We start from the raw sequence: 20,839 nt of genomic DNA, 5'->3' as shown, positions 1-20,839 counted from the left end.
CTTTTGGTCTGATTAAATTTTTTTTTATTTATTAACATTTCACATATATTATTAAATAATATTGAATAAAATTTTTTAATAATATTTTATATAATTACGAGACACGTTACCTTTTAAATTAAACACCGGCAAACTGGCGCGCAAAACATGCATAGGCGAATAATGTTAAAAAGATTAATTAAATAGGAGAAAATATATAAAGGAAAATAAAAAATTATATTATTTCAATATCATTAGGATTTAAGAAGAATCTCCTCTAGTTTTTGTCCATTTAGTATAAATATAGACGAGTAGTTTGAGAATCAATAGGAAAAGTAAGAGGTGGCCTAATTTGAGAATGAGGAAGAAATTCCCATTGGCCTTTAGGTCCTGATATGAAATCTTATTTAAAGAATTAATAGTTTTATTAAGACTTCTATGGATTTGCGTAAAATAGATAAGAAGATCTCCAATACCATTGCTTATTCTATTGATACTCCCAGTTTCAACCATCTTTTTATAATACTTTTCTGCAAAATGAAGATCTTGCACAATTCCTATTCCGAATTGAGCCATAAATGCTAAATTAAAGGAGGCTTCTGAAATAGGAGAAATCATCCATCTAGAAGTTATTATGCTATTTGAGACAATCTTATAAAGATCGAATGCTGCCAAATAATTTGGAGATTCCATAGAAACAATTTCGAGCTCTAAAGGTCTAATCCAGCTAGAATTAGAAGAATTCTCTAAAAGCTTTGGAGAAAGTTTATATCTAAGTTCGACTCCTTTTCCATAGTATGAGTAATCTCCATATCTTATAATTGAATCAACATTCTCATTATATATTGAAAATTCTAAAAACATTTGTGGTAAATACCATTTATTAATATTTTCGATACCTTTTTCATTATTTTCGTTACCTATATTATAAGTATCTAAATTAATATTTTCAAGATCAGGAAAAAACTTTAAAAGGATTTTTGGGATAACTTTGGCTGATAATAACTTAAACCAGTACTCAACTCTATTTGGCTTAAATGAAAAATCTGGAAGAGGGATTCCAATTATGGACGATACCCATTCAAGATGTTTATTATTTCTAAGATCTTGATCTAATAAAGAGGCTAAGTTAGATATAGATGGTGCATATCCTGTAATTGCAAGTTTCATTGTACTGAGAATCATTTGATTCTTTTCATCTTTACTTTTGGATCTTGAAAATTTATTGGTAATTGAAATCAAATTATTTGTCCAATTTGATCTTTGTATAATTTCTCTAAGAAATCCCAAAGCTGTATTACAATCTCTATTTATACCAAGCCCATTCAAATTTAACTGTGAAAGTGCATATGCAGATGGAAGATGTCCCTGCTCATAAGCTCTTGTATACCAAGAAATTGCATCTGAATATGATTGAGGGGTACCCATACCGGTAAGATAAAGAGACGCTAAATTATATTGTGCATCAGCAAATAAATGAAAAGCACTTTCATTAAAGTGGTGAAAAGCTAATCTAAAATTTCTCTCAAATCCTTCACATCCATGAAAATAAACATATCCCATACCATTATGGCCTCCTGGATCGTTATATATAAAGGCTGAAATTGAAAAATATTCAGATGCAGTTTTTAGATCTGGAGAGGTACCGATACCTAATGCATGCATGTAACCAAGTAACCCAATAGCTTCGCCATAAATAAGTGTAGAAGGAATATCTAATACAACTCCAACCATTGATTTAGCTTTATCAGCAATTTTTCTTAGATATTTATAAGCTTTAGTAGCGTCTTGTTTAAATCCATCTACTCCTAATAGATATCTTTTAGCTAAGGCTAGTTGGATTGTAATACTTCCAGATTCTGCCAAATTTATAGCTAGATCTTCACGATTCCTATTTTCTGTTGGATTAAAAAGCTTTTTCATTGGCTCCCAGTCCGGAATTGAAAGGCGTATTAGTTGTTCTTTTTCTGAAAATCCTTGTTTTTTAAATGAAACTGAAGTTTTTGCTGTCTCAATGTAGTTAGATATTGCAGCTTCACATGATCTAGGTACTCCAAGTCCATGCTCATATCTAAATCCTAAGGCTAACTGTGCTCCAGTATGACCAGAGAGTGAAGAAAAATATAAATATAGATTTGAAAGCTGTATAGATTTTGACACTTTTTCTATAACATTTGCATCCTTTTCGTAATCTTGATCATTAAAAGAGTGATTAATTATTAGAGACTTATACTTTTTTAAGAATTTTGGAGCGTCATCTTTTGAATATGGATAAAAATCACATGGTATCGGACTACCATTTTCTAGAAAATTGTCCAATGTAATTTTTGGGTGTTTGGCGCCAACATGACTATTAGTGATGCACTCAAGTGAGTCCAAGAACGGAAAAAGCGTGTAAACCATACCCATGCAAAATTGACCTTCAGAATTTCCATAATCTGAAGATAATTTCCAGTATGATATTGCTGTAACAATATCTTGATCGACATGCAATCCTATGAAATACATTTCTCCCAATATTTGTGCGCATCTTGAGTCTTTAAATTCACATTCTTTTAATTCTCTATATAGCTTCTCATATTTTTTTTCTCTATATAACTTTTCAAATTGGTCAAATTCTTGATCATGATCTAATTTGAATTCGGTACCGTGTATTAAAGTGAAAAAATGTATAATAAATATAATTTTGATGATATTTAAGAAAAACATGGCTTGTATTTTCATTCTTTCTTTAATCATTACAAGAATTTTTCTTCTTCTTTTTGTGGGTTAAAGTTTTCTTCCTATAACACTTAGTTAACATCACATCAAAATGATTCCTAAGCCAAGCCTCTACTTTTGCTCCTCCCTAGATTCATTCTATTTTTAGCTGATGTACTTTAACAAGGCTATAAAGCCGTGTTTCTTGCTTAATTTCCCTTCCTGCCTATTTTTATAGAGCAGTAATCCTAAGGTATATTCACTCCTTTTTACTTGCTTAGTTGAGATTTGAAGCGTATTTGATGTATTTATACTTTAGTGGGATAATCCTTTACCTAATAATTCTGACTCACATTTTACCGCCAAAACATGCGAAACCTTCCAATCTCAGAATAGAGAAGAGGGGGAGGGGTGAACGAAAGAATTGGTGAGTGGGTAGATGGGGGGAGGGAAGGATTGACTCCAAAGCCAAAAGGAAAGTTGTTTAAAGATTTGAAAAGATTCAAGAATCAAATTTATAAGGGATTGGCAGTATTGGTAAGGGAGAATTGATGATAAGGAAACTAATATTGAAGAATAGGGAATACAACAGTCAGAAATTTCTGAGAAATATAAATAAATAAGCATATACATACATACGTATATATATAAACAATTATTTGAAAGATATTCAACTTATTAATCCTTAATTAACTTTTAGAAGCACTAGAAATATTCCAACTTAGAGTAAAATGCAGATGGAGGCGCGCGCGGGAACCCTCACGTGATGCACAAATTACTGAAGGAAGGATGAATTACCAATAATGTGATTGCTGTGTTGATGTGCGACATTGGGGCAGTCTTTGGATGAATTAATTGGTTTGGAGAGGAAGTTTGCGATATTATTGTTTTCAATATTGGAAATGGAGGAATTTTTGTCTGTTTGTAGATGGTTTAAGGTAGCTTCGCCAAGTTTGGAAGATGAGACTGAAGAGGATGGGGGAGCTAGATGAGAGGAAGGAATGGAGGAGTTGGGTTTATTGGAGATGCTATTGTTAAGTCTATGGATGGATAGATTTAGAGCTTTTCGAATGACTGTGGTGCCTCCACTGTTGATTCTTTGTTTGTTTATATGGTTCCATGCGCCATTGGCAAGAGGATTTGGGGAAGGAGTGAAGCAAGGTTCTGTGACATAGACTTCATTGGATTTATCAATATAGAGGTTCATTCTCATCTTGTATTGTCTGAGTTCGTCAGAAGTAAGAGAGTCTTCACTCCAGTTGAGAGAGGTGAGCCGATCATTTTGCCACGACTTGATTCTGTTATCTCTAGCGATGGTGGAGATATACCAAGGTCTTTGGAATACATCCTCGAGGTCCATGAACATACAAGAGTCTCCAAAGATACTGAATGGATCTACATTTCTTTGTTCCTTCATTTTTGGGATCCAATTCATGCTTCTTGCCCAGAGTGGTATTTTCTTTTGAGCTTTAGTAATCTTAAGTTCTCCACCTCCATTTCCTCCTACTCCACAGTTCTGTTGTTCATCTTCACTGTCTGTTAGCACATAACATTCATCTGGATTTACAGGAGGAAGTAGTTTCAGGCGTTTATGGTACCTTCTACATGGGCTTTCTCCAATTCTAAGTTTGTCCTTCCCTTCTGTTTCCATTTCGCAGAATCCCTTGTTGATTGGAGTTTTCACCAAGTTATTAGCAGCTGTAGATCCTCTACTTTGTCTGACAGTATTTATACTTCCTCTATTAGCAGTATTATTGTTTTCTCCAGCTCCTGCAGTTGCTCCAGCTCCTCCTCCGGCTCCTGTTCCAAGCCCAGAGGAAGACATCGTCTGTTCCAAAGGAATCCTATTGGCAGAGTGGTGGAGAATGGACCTCAATCCACTTTTTTTTACATGGCTAATTCTCTCTGGTCGAACAAAATCATTTTCTCCCACCTCTTCTCTATTTTTATCTATGGGAGTTCCCTCCAATCCTCCCTTTAGAATTGGAGTCTGCTCTCCTCCCTCAACTTCCTCAACCCTATTTTCTCCTTTTTCCTGCATCTTCTCACTTGTTTGTCTTCTGATTGGCCTTGGAGGTAGAGGGGAATCCTCGTTAGCATTTGTCGTAGACTTTGAGACTCTTTCTTTTCCTTCTATTGTATGGCTTTCGATCTCACCCGAACCGATAACTACTGAAGTCCTTAGAATTTCTGTCCCTGCAGAGGTTTCCCCTACTTGAACCTTTGCGATGGAGTTCCTTGCTTCTCCTCCTTGAGCCTGGTGAGATATTGTAGTTGGAACAATCGGGATGGGAGTAGAAGGAGTGAGAACTAACAAAGGTGGGCTCTGAAGTGGAGATGATCCTCCCATAGACAAAATGGCGTTTGGAGGTTTTGGAGAAATTACGTCCTCGTTAGAAATCGACTTGAAGGATGTATTATTTCTGGCAGATGTCATCACTTCCGTTTCTGTTTCTATATTTTGCTCCATATCTGCCTCTGCCTCACCAGTTCCTTCAATTTCTGTCTCAACCCCAAATTCAGTCTCAGGATCAACCTCAACATCAGCTTCAGCTTCCACAATACTTTCCATTTCTATATCCAAACTGACTCCATCCTTCTTTTCTGTATCATCGTCTTTAAACAAAAAGCCGTCCACAATATCCAACTTATCCAATCTGGACACTCCAAGTTTATTAACAATCAGGTTCTTACTCTCTTCATTCCTCCTCCAAATTGAGGAAAGCTTTGGGGTCTTGTTTTCCCAGAGACGTTTCATACTCGCTACAAACCCGCTTTCATCCTTGACCTTTTTTGGTTTAGGGCTTTCAAAGATTTGTTTATTCTCTTCTTCATTTACCTCTGAAACTAGGATACTTTCCGTGACTTCCTTCACTTCGCTCAGCTCTCTCTTTAGCTGCCTAAGCTGGATCTTTCCTGTTTCTACTAATTTGCTCAAAAAACAATTCACAGTATTGTTAATTTCTTCTTCAGTTGGATCAACCTCCATTTCAGGAAGATCCACATCACACATGCGATAATCCAGGCATGATAGATCGTCTTGATCGAACCTTTTACTCACTTGCTCAAAATTTTCTTCTATTAGTAATAAAGTCCTATCCAACCTCCTTAGGCTTGATTCCTTTGCTCTTTCTAATAGTCCAATCACCTTTTTAAAGTCGTCCAGGGCCAGAAGTTGTTCCATTTCTTTTGTATCTGCATTATCCTTTCCTTTCTCACCAATCTCAAAGTCAATCACCTCAACTTTATTTTCAGTCTCCATATCTTGTTATTCTATAGTCTCTATCTGCCTCTGGCTCTATTCTATATAATCTAAATCCAGTCTTTCTCTCTCCGTAACCACACACTTTTGCATGCAATTTGTTACTCTCAGTAACTTCTCTCCTTTTCTCGTCTTGACACTCTTCAGATTCCCTTAATACGATAAATCTCAATGCTAAAGCTGAAAAATAAGCCCAATATTACCTCCTTTTAATACCTTTTATACTACCTCTCTCACTAAGGCGTGGATCGATGCCTCACCCTCAATCCGTATCTAAAGGATTGCAACGTGAGCACTTCCTATATGTTCCCAATATTCAAATTAAGATTTAAACTATTAATTGCAAATCAATATTTTTCTTTTAACTCCTTTTCCACCCTTCCCACTTAAGTTTTTTTCACATTTATCAAAATTTTATTTTATCCTCCCTACCCAAACCCCTCCCCTCTCCACCCCTCCCTATTACTTTTTTCCCCTTTACCTTATATTAATGAAAAAATAATAACGTGGCGCCAAAACATGCGGGCGCCAAACATGTATTATATACCGGTATTTGAAAAAAAATAAATGTTGGGTACCAAAATAAAATAAAAAGGAATTTATTTTGGGTAGATTAAAGGAATGGATAAAGAATGAGCTGAAATTAAGTGGGGATTAATTGATTTTGAAAAAAGGAGTGTTCATTGAATTAATAGAAATAAATCTCTCATTTGTTTTTCAATTGTTGGAATAATTGGCGCCAACTTGATTTAATAAATATAAAAGCTTGAATTCCCTTAATCCGATCTTCTCAGAAATTTGTTAAATAATTGGATCTGGATGATTTGATTACATATGTATTTGTGTGTGCTATTGCTTGAAAGGTAGAAGATTTGAATAATTCTGATAATGATTTCTGTGGAGGGGGATAATAGTATAATTAAGCAATTAAATAATTGTTTGAGTTGTCTCTTGAGAGGGTTTAAATGCCAAGATGTATTGATAAGAATCACAAATGAGTATTTAATGCTTTATTCATTTCCATTTGGTGGATTTTCTTCGTGTTTCCAATTCAACTTTGATGGTAGATTGTTTGATAAATTTGAAACTGGGGATATTGTAGAATTTGAACGATTATATAAAGTAGACTCACTGATTAAATGCTTTAACAATACTCAGTGGTTTAAAGCCACCAGATTCATTTTTGAGATTAGTGGAAATGATGATGATACTTTAAGGGTTACTTTACACGGTAAAATTGGAGTAATTAGAAAGCATTGTATATACCCAGTTATTGGACATCAAGATAGAATTCTTCTTCATGAAACAATTTTCTGGAAAAGAAGACATGGATTAAGGATATCTTCTGGCCTTCTTAAGGATATATTTGGATATATGGAAATTAAGGAATCAAAGATGACACTCTCAATTTCATCCCAAGAATCTTTAATTTCAATTAAAGTTCAACCAATTGGTATTTCTGGATATGATGTGCCAATCACAGGATCTTCAATTGGAACAGGAAATACCAGTGGAAATAGTGTTTCAAATAATTCAACTTATCAAGATATCCAAATTAAAAAAGAACAGATTGATACCTTAAGCTTATGTGAAAGTATTCTGGAAAACAGCAATTTTACCTTCAATTCTAGAGAGTTCAAAATTGCTATTGCTTTAGCAGAAAATTGTCAGCTTCCTGTATTCATTACTCTAAGAGCTCCCGGATCTCCTTTAATTATTTCCATTGGCCAAAGAGCCATTATTGACCAGATGTGCGTTTCAGACCTTGGAAATGACATTATACCCTTTGAGTACCATTGGGAAAAACCTCTTTTTCATTCCAAGCTGTTTGAAATTGATCACGAGTTTATCGAAAAGACCCAAATCATTACTGGATTTTCAGCTGTCTTTCTCCTATCCACTTCTATTGACCCAGAATCGCCTCCAGATCTTGTTACTTCTTTTAATTCTCCCATAGAAGACCATGACCCAGACCAAGACCAGGACAGGGATCAAGACTACCATGCTCCTATGGTCATTAGCCAAATGTCAGAACCTAGAAATTACACTCCTGTATCCTCTAAAAATATCTCAGATATCAAAAAAGACTATTCTCCTACCTCTTCTAAAGCAATCCGGGAAGCTCCTCCTGAGGAATGCTCCCTCAAGAAGGAAGTTGAAACATTTGATTGCTCTTTTTCCAAACTTGATCAATTTAACCTTGACAGCATCTTCCAAAAGTTCGGAATTGAAAACCAAGACAGCTCTAAAGACCCAGAAAATTCTAACAATTACTCCAAAATTGACATTCCAACAAAAGATCAAGGAGTCAAAAGCTTCGATTGGATTTCTTCCCTGCTATGGTAATTCGTCTTTTTTTTAGCCTTCCTGAGCCTACCACACACTTTTAATCCACTTATATAACTCATTCTCTATATATAACATCTTTACCTCTATGTTTTTTGTCATCATTTCATCCCAACCTCTTTTCTTCTCCGTTCCCACCGATAATGAATTAACTGTTGCATGCAACACATTTGGCGCGCGCGGGCACAGACTCGAACCCGGCCTTTTGGAATAGTTTGGAAAGATGCTTTAGGACTGGAATTAAAATAACCAATAATTGTATGAACACGAATTAGAGATAAGATTGTTCAAGACTTTTTTGTAGACCGCGAATGAACGGAGAGAAACTGGGTATCTCGAGGTTTAGGCTAGCGTCAAAAAGTCCTGAAATACAATATAGCTTTCTTTTGAATTAAGAGTTTAAGGCTCAACAGGAGAAAGAGAAGCCTCAACTTTAACATTTTTGTTAGAGGTAATAATCTTCAAGCTTTACTTTCTTATTTTTTTTTAGCAATGAAAACTCATTTTGGCCTTTTTTCTTTAAAATCCACTTAGAAAGTTTTCTCATATATTTATATTTATACACAATGTCTCCACGGGCCTTAAAAAAGGGAGTACAAATCATGGAAGCTGAGAATGTTCCGAATATCTCATCAAATGTTTGCTCTGAAAACTTTAATAGTAGTGATTTTGAGAATCAGAACAAAAACCAATCTACGACTCAAGTTAGAGCCTTATCTCAAGAATCTGAATTTGAAGTTAGTGTAAACTTCTCCGAAAATCCCATAACAACCTTCAGCTATGTTCCAGAACAAGATTCTTGTCAAAATCATTCAAATTTCTCCTCTAAAAGTTTTTCAACACTTGAACCAGAACAAATTAGATTTGCAAGTAATTCAAGTTCTGCTAGTCTTCCTGTTATGAGGATCTCACAAGATTGGTCTGGTTCAGCTATTAATAGAAGTCCTGACGGAAATCAGCCTGTCATACCATCACTAACAGCAAAAAAGATCAGGCAAATCTTAATGGCTTCCAGAATATCAAATTCATTCCAACTGAAATCTGAAACTGGCGGAGTTACTTCCAATCAACAAAGTAAACATAACTCAGCTCAATCTATAAAATCCATTGATACTACTTCAGAAAATTCTCCTTCATTTAAAAGTTTTGGTGTATCAAATGAAACAAAAAGAAAAACCAGTAATAGTTCTCATGTCTTTCAAAACCACCCTAACTTGAATTCAGATGAATACAACCACTATAATTCTTCTATTGATTGTCAATATCATAAAGCTCACCAAAAGTCTGGATCTTTTGCATCCTCTAACACTAAAAGGAGGTATAATATACACCAAGGAGTAAGTTCAGATATCTTCTGTTCACAACCATACATCTCTCAAGGACAATGCCACATGGATATACTTAAAGAAGAAATACAGTTAATGGAACAACTTGAACAGGGAGTATTACTTTTCAATAACTCACCAGAAGAAGGAATTTCTTATTTAATTGAACATAAACTTGTTGAAGATGATCCTTTATATATTGCAAACTTTATTCTTCATACTGATTTCTTGGATAAACGTAAAGTTGGAGAGCTTCTAGGAGGACATTCAAACCTCTCTTTAAGTATACTCAATAATTATGTTCACTTATTTAATACTAATTCTTTGGAACCTGATATTGCTTTAAGATATTTCTTATCTAGATTCTTTCTTCCAGGAGAATCCCAAATGGTTTATAGAATACTAGAGAGGTTCTCTGTTAGTTATATTAGAGACAATCCAACAACTTTATATACCTCTGATCAGATCCATACACTTTGTTATGCTTTGGTAATGTTAAATACATCCTTACATAATTCTCATGTAAGAACAAAAATGTCCAAACAAGAATTTATTACAATGTGTATGCATTCAAATCTTCCAGTAACAAGTACTCAACTTGAAAATATGTACGATAGAGTTGCTGAAAATGAACTTAAACCATTATTATCTCCATCTGAAAAAGTATATGGAAGACTTTCTAGAGATCCAAAAGTCTTAAGATCTAAACAAGTATCTCAAGTTAGTCCAACTCTTCTTCAAAAAGGAACAATCTTTAGAAGATTCTCAAATAAAAATAGTTCTCATACAATAATTGCTTGGATATCTTCAGATTCAAAATTCTTCTGTTGGAAGAAAGTTAGAAGTAAATCAAGTCACTTATTAAATCCAAGTAATTTTGTTAGTAATATGTCTCTTAAACTTAGTAAACTGGTTAATTATAACAAGAAACGTCTCTCTAGACCTTTAAATAATAATAGTATTAACAATAATAAAGCAATGGATTCGAATATCTTTCTAAGAGATGAAAATCTGTTTGATAACCAAAGCTGTATTTTAACCAGACATTCAAGAATTACAAGTAGAATCCGTAGAGCTTTTGGAATGGACATTTCTGATTTATCTTGTATTCTTTTGGATGATATTGTGGATATTAATGTGGGAGTATCAAGTAAAATCCATTTAGATCGAAAATCCAGTAAAATCTTAAGAAAAGGAAAGACCAGTTCAACCTTATCCAAAAATAATGCAAACCACTTACAAAGTGAACTGGAATCCAAATGTTTCTCACTGATAACTCGCTCAGGGGAATCCATTAATCTCTGTTCATTAGATTCTACTTTTCCATCATTATTAATATGGGTCAGATTCTTTCACCAAACTATTCTTAAAAATCAAGAAACCAAAGAAGCTAAAGAAGCTCAAGATGGTAATGTAATGACAGTTTATGGAATCCCAATTATAGATAAAGGAATTGAAAGTGACTTATTAAGAGTATGGCACCATGGAATCTTTATTCAATGGGAAAATCACTGGAGCTTAAATTCATTTATCAACTTATGTAATACTGAACTTCCTAATGCAGTTTCCCTCTCAAATAAGGAAGTTTTATCATCCAACTCAAATTCGAATTCTATTTCCACACTGTTTGATTTACACCAATATAATTCATGTGCCGACAATAATCCCACAGGTAGTATTCTTCAAGAAATAGTTTCTGGCCAAAAAGAGAATTTGAATTCTAATACTAATAGCTGGAAATCAAAATCAAAAATGTCCTCGAATCCCCAAAAAATGGCTTGGATTCATAATAAAAAGAACAAATATAAAGCTTCTGTACCAAAATCAACATTCTCATGGAAAATAATGAGTATATTTAGCTTTTTGAAGCTTAAAAAGCCAAAATATGCACCCCCAAGTCATAATTTACATAATAAATATATTAATTATCAGGCGCCTATTTCTCACCTTATTCTTCATTTATGGGTTAACAATATTCCTTGTTCATATAGAGGAATCTTATGGAATATTTCTGTAGGAAATAATCTTCAAATTCAAGCTGCCACTTTTAACCATCTTTTAAGACTCAGAAGTAATTTTCTGACAGACCTGTCAGAGTCAATCTGCCCCTCAGCATGTGGGGAAATGCAAATGTGCATGCATGCATACTTTGAAGGCGGGCCATTGAAAGAGGCATTTTTCATACACCTTAAAAGGTTTCATAGAGATATATCGAATGTATTTCCAGAACTTCATTCATTCTTTATTGGAGCTGGAGCAGTACTAGGATACAGAATTTGGGACAAAATGAAATCTAAACAAAAAGCAAAATATATAGAACAGAAACAAATGGCTAATGAACAATCAGATTCTACATTTATGACAGTTCCTTCACCATTAGGCGGGCTCTCTCCAATTTCCCAATCTCATATTAATAGGAAAATTCTGGAAGATGATGAAGATTCAGAACTTGAGAGTGTATTATTATTTTTTAATGACAATCCGAGTATATATAGAATAGACCAGAGTACTAAGATTTTGGTTGAATGTTTTATATTGTATAGGCCTGATATAGGTTATGTTGAGGGGATGAGTCATATTGCAATGATTCTTTTGTTATTTAATATTAATTTGATGGAAGCATTTAAAACCTTTACTAACCTTTTGCATAACAGCTTCTTCTTAGATATGTTTATGCTTAATCATAGAAATGTTAAAATGAGATTGGATTTCTTTGATATGTTATTTAAAGAATTAATGCCTTCTTTGGCTTATCATTTTGATTTATTAAGTATTACATCAGACACATACTTAATTTCATGGTTGACTTCTTTATTTTCAACATGTATTCCAATACAAGTTATTCCAAAGGTTTGGGATTCTCTTTTTCTTTTTGGAGAACCATATGCATTCCAAGTTGCTCTTGGTGTTCTTAAGTACCATGAACATAAGCTGATTATGACATCATTTGAAGGATGTATATCCATCCTTCATAGTATTCCATCTACCTTCGACTATAGAAGATTCAATCGTACTCTTGAGCAGTTTAATGGAACTATTTCTCATAGATTTGGTCTCTGGCTTGCTGCACAAAGGCTTTCTGAGCAAAAAACAGAACTACTAGAAGAGCTATTTTAAAATATAATATATCTCTTTTTAATTTGAAGATGGAAACGGGACTTTTTTCTTATCTCCATTCCTCTTCTAATTACACACTACTTATTTTTTATTATTATAACGAAACACTAAATCTGCATATTTTCTTTATACTTACTATTCATTATTTATATAATACTTAAATCTTATTATTTTTCCCTAAATTCTTCTTTAATATAACCTAACTCCCTTAAATCATATAACTAAAACAAACAACTATGTTTTACAAAATTAAATAATATATTCATTTCCATATTTTTTTTCTTTTCTTTTTTACAAAAATCATATCTTTTTTTTAGCTCATGTCATCTTTTATTATTTTTCTGACAGCGTGGAGACAAGACGTGGATACCGGTATAGAATTTTTAGGTTTATAACGGCATGTGTGTGAGAATTTTTTTTTTCTAAAAAAAAGATTAAAATTAAAGGGAAATAATGAAAGTAAATTGATTAGATTAAGAAACATTTGAAGCTAAATTTACTTAATATTACATAATAATAAGTAAATAAATTAATTGATTAATTGATAAATCTGTGAAAATAAAACAAAATTATTAATATTAATTAACTAATTAATTATTAAAGAATTATATAATAAATTACTTAAATTATCACTTTTTTACTTCAATTAATATAATAATAATAATAATAATACAAATGAGCTCATCTTTTTTATCAGCTTCTTCTTCTATTTCAAGAAATAGTCAAATATTACCAAACTATTTCTTTCAAAATGGATCTTTAAATGAAGGATTAGGAAATATTCCTGTTGAACATAATAATGAATCAAAAGTTTCTAATATTGTATCATCTTCCAGTTCAAATTCTAACCAACCTCCTTTATTATCTAATAGTGATAATCATGTTAGATATACTCCAATTCATTCATTAACAGGAGCTCCAATATATAATAGTATTAGTATGGGAAGTGATGAATATAGTGAAAGATTAAGAATGAGCAATGAATTAAGAAAAAGTCAACAATTTAAAAGAACTCAAGGTAAAGCGCCATCACCATTAATATCTTCATCATCATCATCGCCCTCGCCATCTCCATCGCCATTATCATCACAAAAAAATTCATGTATTCTTAGTCAATGCAGTAGTATTAGTAATGGTAGTCTTCTAGGAGTTTTAGGAGACTATTATAAAGTTGAAAGATATAATACTTTGGCAAATGAAAGAAGAGCTAATAATTCCAAAGTTGTTGTTAGAGATGAAAAAATACTTAACTCTATTAGTAAAAATATTGTTAATAATATACCATCATCTCATAATAATATTGTTGGTGTAAATGAATCCAATGATCAATTAAAGTCCATGTTTAGTATTAAATCTTCAGAAAGAAAAGAATCAAATAATAAAGTAAAAGAAAATGCTTTAATTCAAGAATTTAAAAGGAATAGTGGATCATTAGTCAATAATAAAAGACCATTATTTAGTGAAGAATTATCTCCAATTACTTGTATGAATAATACTTGTTCGAATATTAAAGGAGCAATAAATATATTAGGTATTACAGGGAAAATATTTATGGATGTATTATTTCAATTAGTTAATGCCTTTGATTTAGATAATAGAGAAATTCCAAATTATAATAATAAAAACAAATTTGAAAATATGCCACATTTCCCAGTATCTTCAATAGAAATACCACCTGATACTATTATACTTCAATGTTTTGATTGTGGATTAATTTACTATACAGATTTACCATTAAATAAGCAACAACTTGGTACTATTGGTATTTTAGATCCAAAACCTGTAGAATTTGGTAAGGGAGATTCTGATGAAATAATATATGGGATTTCAAATAGAAATTCACCATATTATTGTTGGGGGAATTTGGAGCCAAGAGATTTATCACCAAATCAAATAGAATTCTTAAGAAAGATTGATCTTAGAAAACAAAATAGATTTTCTCATCAAGATCTTGTTGACTTGTATTATTATAGATTTCGTAGAGATAGAAGATTTGATGAAAGTTTTCCAAGTTTTGTACAATCTGATCCTCAGCTTCATCTTTATAAATTTTATAGAGAAACAATGCATGGTGCATATAATGGTAATAAAACACCATTACCAGAACTTGGAAATCACTTTTTACCATCACCTTGGAGTGAAAATAGGATAGAAGGAAATGGTTATAAGAAATCCAGTAAATATTCATCATCTTCAAGAAGTACTGATAATAAGAATAATTTTGAGAAAGATCAAGATGGATTTATTATTCTTCCAAAATTTGATCCTCCTTCAGAAAAGCCAAGTGAATATGATCTTGTACATAAACCAGATAATTCTCATGTTTTTCCATTTATTTTAGATATTCTATAATTACTTGAAGATATTTATATTTTAGGAGTATCTAAAAGAAAATATTTGAAGCTAATTCATCTTCTTGTCTTTGTAATTCTTCGATTTCTTTATCTAATATACTTTCAATATATTTTAATTCATTAATGTCTGTATTTGAAGATACATTTTCTTCTATTGTAATATTTCTATTATTATGATTATTATCATCATTTTCGCTCAAACTGATTAATTGTGTAACTTTCTCATTATTAGTATGAACTGTTTTTGGACTTAATTTATTTAACTTTGTAGTCATTTGAACATTTTCATTATCACCATTTTCATTATTACTTGATGAATAGTACCAATCATAAGGATCTAAATGAGATTTGATATTATTTACTTGTAAATATGTTTCATCATTAATATTTTCATCTTGATATTGAAAATCTTTATCATTATCAGATTTATTATTGGAATAAATATTTTGAGAGAAATCTTCTGAAATATTTGTGGAAATATCATTTTCATTATTTTGATTTTTAAAATTAATCTTATCTAATTCACTGATAATATTGAAAAGTTCATCATCAAAGTTAACTTTATTGACAACTTGAGACTTTGATTTTTCTTCCAATATATTCAAAATAGTCTTTAAATTATTTTTTTCATTAATGAATTTATTTTCATCATAACTATTATAATTGATGGAATTATTTGTGTTGATTATAGTTGGATTTTTGGAAAGATTATCATTAGAAACAGAATTATTCAACATTTCATTGTTTTCTTTTGAATCAATTAAATGTTTTGTACTTAAGTTTCTAAACCTGTTTTTTTTATTTTGGTCATTTTTTAAACTTGAAGGGTTCTTTTCATTATCCTTGATCATTTCCTTTTCTGGATCTTTTTGTATATTTGCTTTAACTTGGCCAAGAACTGTGTTTTTACTATTACTGTTGTTATTATTAGAGTTATTGTTATTAGTGGTATTATTGTTATTAGTGATATTCGTGGTATTATTAGTAGTACTAGTAGTATTAATGATATTAGTGGTATTAGAATTGGTATTAGCAGTAGTAAAAACACTAGTACTAGTATTAACACCTTCTTCAAACTTGGAGTGAACTTTTTCATTGATACTTTTTCTGCTATTCTGTCTTCTTATTTCTGAAAGTCGAGTTGGTCTCATATAATTTGGTTTTCTCTTTATATCACTTTGATTATTAATTTTGACTACATTTTCATCATTTTGATTCTTATCTTTGAATTGAATTGATTGATTTTCTTCAATATTTATATTAGATTTCTGTTTTTCTGTATCACTATTATTAGATGTTATATAAGAGCTTAAAATAAGTTTACTCTTTTCAGTTATTGATAATAAATCTGAGAGATATTCTTGAAAACATGTTGAAGTATTTTGTAATAGTTCATTATTGAAAATATTGAGCATTTCAATCATATTATTATTATTACTTTGAATAGACGACTTAGAATATTTCTGAAATTCAAAAATAAGCTCTGGATTAACTTCTGAAATATATTCAATAATAATTAACATGATGTCATAATTCCTTAGCTTTTCAAAAACATATATATTAGCAATTAAAGAAGCCCAATAAAAAGGAATTTTGTAAGTAATTTTAAAAATTTCTGGACTATTACAAATAGAAATTGAACCAAATAAATCTTGAATTCCTTGATATATTAACTTGATTAAATTTGTTCGATCATCTTCATTATAATTTATTCTCATTCTTCTTTCTATTGTTTCCCTTCTATTATTAAACTTAACAATATAATCCTTAACTTGTTTTGAATAAAGCATTTCTCGCTTTCTTCTAATATATGTACTATAATTCAATGTTAGAAATAGTGATTTCCACATTCCAATTGAAGTAAAAAGTTTTATACTATTTTCATTTGTAATGCCATCTTGAATTAATAATTCTATTAATTGTTTTTTTGTTATTATATTAACTTCATTACCAAATAATTGTTTTTTATTCCAACCACTTTTGGAACTTAAACTCTCCCATTGTCTATTATTCTCTTCATTATCATTTTCTTGTTTTGAAAAATCACAAGCAATTACACTAGACCAAACAACTTCTCCATTACTTTCTATTTCAACATACCAAATATTCTCAACTATTCCTTTACTTAAACTTATTATATCAAGTTCTTTAGAATACATTTCCAAGGATACTTCATTATCATTTAATTCATATTCATCATTATTCTTGTTCATTCCATTTTTGTCATAATTGCTATAATAACTTTCTTGTATAGTATCATTCCCATAATAATAATAATAATCGTCGCTATTGTTATTATTACTATTATTATTATTTAGTCCAGTTTTTTTTTCTAGCTCATTTGAATATATTTCTCTTTGATAATTACTATAATTTATATCTTCATCAATATCGCCTCCCTCAACATTGAGCATCTTCTCCTCCTATTTTCTTCACTTTTTCTGTTTATATACTACTCCTAAATATTCCTTCTTTTTCTTTCTTTCTCGGATTTTTTTTTTCAATGTTTGTGTTTATTATTTTATTAATATTTTGTTAAGCCACATAAATACTTTTGCTTGCATGCGCAACCACAATTTTATTGCCAACTCATTATTCCCGCCAAAATATTCAAAAAAAAATTATTTTAAAATTTTTCATGCATGCAAATATTATATAGAGTTATGGAAATTATTATTACTATTGTAATATAATATAGCCCCCCCCCCTCTCCCTATGTTTCTATTTAATTATTAGTAACATTATATTTGTATCATTATTATTACTATTATTATTATCGTCATCTTTAATTTGACTTTTCTAACCTAACCTAAAGAAAAATAGTTATAATTTGTTACTATTCGTGTCAATTACTCAAAACTATTATTTATATATATTATTAAAACTTTCTAAGTTATTGTGCTCTTAATATTATACGCGGCTAAATTTTCCAATTTAGCCAAACTTTCAACTAAATTTAAAGAAAAAAAATTACATATATATATTTGAACTCACATAAAATTCAATACATTGATTAGGTATATAATTAATGTACTTAAAAGTTTTTTTCCTCCAATTCATTTAGAAAAAATCATTCAAACAAATCAAATACAATCTATTCCATTCACTTTCCTCTCTTCTCATCATTTTCCTTCTCTTATTATTATTACTATTCTGCATGCAACTTACAATACATTACAAGCATAATTACAAAAAATCATTATTACATGCAACTTGCATTGACATGTAATGATATTAAAATCCCAAAAGTTGCCGCGCACACGTCATACAAATATTTTTTTTCTTATATTAAAAAAATGTTCGCAATAATATATTTAAAACTATAAGAGAAAATATAATTTACAAGCCCTACAAGTTTTTTTTAATCAAAAAACTCTATAGTTATTATTACTACCATTCTCTTTTTAACTATCTCATCTCTCCCTATTTCTCATTCCTTCCCCCTCTCTTCTCTTCCTCCCCCTCTCTTCTCTTCTTCCCCCCTCTCCCCCCTTTTCGTTTATATATATTATATATATATATATATATATTGCATGCTTTGGCGGGAAGACGCATGCAATTCTAATTTATTCTTTTCAAATAAATATATAATGAAACATAAAATTTGTGGGTGAACAAGAAGAAAAAAAAAACAAAAAAAAATTCAATAGAAAAATCATTGAATGCTTTGAAAGAAAATTCACCATTAAAACAAAAAAAAACATTGTTTACTCTTTTTTTATAGAACAAATCTAATCATTACTTATATCAAAAACTAATTCTTACTAAATCTTTTCTAATTTATTAATCTTTTTTCATCCCAAATTTTCCCCATAGGTACACCCTATTTGATAAAAGACTTGGCGCCAAACGGGAGTATACGTATTATTTAGCACACCCCGGTAATTAAAATAATATTAAATAGTGAATTTATCTAATAATTAATGCATTAGACTGAGTTGCGGTATGACAGACGCTTAGTCACGGTGTAACATTAAATGTTAGATAGGGATAGATAAAGAGAAAAGAGGCAAGATATAATATATTATATATTGATTTACGTGGGGTATATGGTTGGAAAATAGGTCAGCAAAAATTATAGGTAGAAAAAAAAAATCTACGTTTATGGAGAACTTATATAAATAAAGTTAAGAAAAGGAAAATAAAGGGATAAAATTGGTTAATTCAGATATTGGTCAAGTTATTATTATTCTTATTTTTATTAAATAAGGATTTGACTTGAGAAATCTATAAAGAGTGAGTATTTGATAGAAGTAAAATTCTATCAAAAATTACACTCCTCTAATACCAATATTATTGAATTACTATTAAATAAGTCTTATCCAATAATATAAAGTTAATCCATTTTAATCAGAAAATTAAAAAAAAAAAAAAAAAAAGGAAAATATATGTATAATATTTATAGTCTAACTTTGACAATTGGATTTATATAATAAACATTAAAAAGTAATATAACTTTAATATATATTTCATTCATAACACTAATATTATTATTTCATTGTTTTTTTAACATTAATACTTATAAATCGGAAAATTGTTAGTGAAATTATATAGAGATATAGAGATAAAGATAAGGAGAGAAAGAAGAAATAATAGAGAAATATAAAGAGGTAAAACTATTTTAATATATTATTTCTAAAAATCGAATATATTTAAAATAAGACAATTGTTCTAGTTATAGAGATTTTTTAATATATTCAGAATAAAAGAAAAGCAGTATTTATATATTATCAATACCAAAAAAAAACAAATAGTTTCCTGCTTTTAAATTTCAGGCTTTGGAGTTACGGGATTTTTGTTTTCAAGTTTCCTGCTTAAAGCTTTAGGCCTTTCGGGCTTTTTGCTTTTAAAGTAGGCTTAAGTAAATAAATAGAATCTAAAATATTACAAAAACATATATATCTATTTTATTTGAATTAATAAGCTTGAAACTAGAGGAATTCATATAATAATCATAATCATAATAAAAGAAAATCTATTCAATATCTCTTGTTTTAGGATATTGTAACTCCATTCCAATACCTATTTTTGGTATTATAATTAATTATTTTCATTATTTAATAAATATGACAACTTCCTTAATTAATAAGAATAGAACTCCAACAAGAGCAAGGGGAGAAAGAGTATATAAACCAGGTGGAAAAAAAGAATGGAGAGTAGTTTTTTGGACTCATGAATCAACAAAACCTAGTAGAAGACAATGTTCTTTTAGTGAAGCTAAATATGGTAAAGAAGCAGCATCTTTACTTTCTAGAGCGGTTCTTGACTATATCGATGTAAAAGGTGTAGTACCGGATGATCTTCATGATCCTCCAATTTTAGATCCAGCCAAAAAAGAATTAATCGAATATTATAGTGCACTTCATGAAAGTAGAAAAGCTTTACAAAAGAAGAATAAACCAAAAAATAGTGGCAATTCTAATAATAAAAATATATCTGAACCAAGTATTGTTCCATTATACACTTTAGCTCAAACACAATCTCCTACTATGAGTAATATATCTTGTACATCTCCTCAACAACCAATTAAATTAACTAAAACTGAGAAATATTCAGATCTCAATAATCTTAGAGAACAATTTCAAATCGAATCACAGCCTAACTTTGGAATCTTAAATAATAGTAATCATAACTCACCAAATGAATCCAGAATACTATCACCATTATCAATTATCACAAATTCTGGTGGGAATAGTAGTGGTAATAATGGAGAAGTAGGAGGAGCAGGAGTAGGAGGAGTGGGAGCAGGAGAAGGA

At 30.5% G+C, this 20,839-nt stretch overlaps 6 protein-coding genes across 6 annotated transcripts; 3 read left to right on the top strand and 3 right to left on the bottom strand.

Moving 5' to 3' along the window:
• Positions 1-240: 240 nt before the first annotated feature.
• cgd6_3170 (Sel1 protein, putative) lies at positions 241-2,718 on the bottom strand (the record flags this gene model as incomplete). Its single annotated transcript, XM_627663.1, has 1 exon — positions 241-2,718. One exon carries the CDS (start codon positions 2,716-2,718, stop codon positions 241-243), a length of 2,478 nt encoding a protein of 825 aa, XP_627663.1.
• A 736-nt stretch (positions 2,719-3,454) lies between these two features.
• Positions 3,455-5,941, bottom strand: cgd6_3160 (large low complexity protein; the record flags this gene model as incomplete). Its single annotated transcript, XM_627662.1, has 1 exon — positions 3,455-5,941. One exon carries the CDS (start codon positions 5,939-5,941, stop codon positions 3,455-3,457), a length of 2,487 nt encoding a protein of 828 aa, XP_627662.1.
• An 888-nt stretch (positions 5,942-6,829) lies between these two features.
• cgd6_3150 (hypothetical protein) lies at positions 6,830-8,287 on the top strand (the record flags this gene model as incomplete). The annotated part of the gene is made up of 1 exon (XM_627661.1): positions 6,830-8,287. One exon carries the CDS (start codon positions 6,830-6,832, stop codon positions 8,285-8,287), a length of 1,458 nt encoding a protein of 485 aa, XP_627661.1.
• A 566-nt stretch (positions 8,288-8,853) lies between these two features.
• Positions 8,854-12,729, top strand: cgd6_3140 (protein with sec7+ TBC domains (domain in Tre-2, BUB2p, and Cdc16p. probable Rab-GAPs); the record flags this gene model as incomplete). The annotated part of the gene is made up of 1 exon (XM_627660.1): positions 8,854-12,729. The coding sequence occupies one exon, from the start codon at positions 8,854-8,856 to the stop codon at positions 12,727-12,729; it is 3,876 nt and encodes a 1,291-aa protein (XP_627660.1).
• A 594-nt stretch (positions 12,730-13,323) lies between these two features.
• cgd6_3130 (hypothetical protein) lies at positions 13,324-15,081 on the top strand (the record flags this gene model as incomplete). The annotated part of the gene is made up of 1 exon (XM_627659.1): positions 13,324-15,081. A coding segment is annotated over one exon (1,758 nt), but the record flags the coding sequence as incomplete, so codon positions are not given.
• A 31-nt stretch (positions 15,082-15,112) lies between these two features.
• On the bottom strand, positions 15,113-17,497 carry cgd6_3120 (hypothetical protein; the record flags this gene model as incomplete). Its single annotated transcript, XM_627658.1, has 1 exon — positions 15,113-17,497. The coding sequence occupies one exon, from the start codon at positions 17,495-17,497 to the stop codon at positions 15,113-15,115; it is 2,385 nt and encodes a 794-aa protein (XP_627658.1).
• Between the last annotated feature and the right edge of the window lie 3,342 nt (positions 17,498-20,839).

Source organism: Cryptosporidium parvum, chromosome 6, assembly GCF_000165345.1.
Source record: "Cryptosporidium parvum Iowa II chromosome 6, whole genome shotgun sequence".
Lineage (NCBI taxonomy): Eukaryota > Apicomplexa > Conoidasida > Eucoccidiorida > Cryptosporidiidae > Cryptosporidium > Cryptosporidium parvum.
The sequence above is the reverse complement of the archived record's forward strand: the minus strand, read 5'-3'. Positions and strand labels throughout refer to the sequence as shown.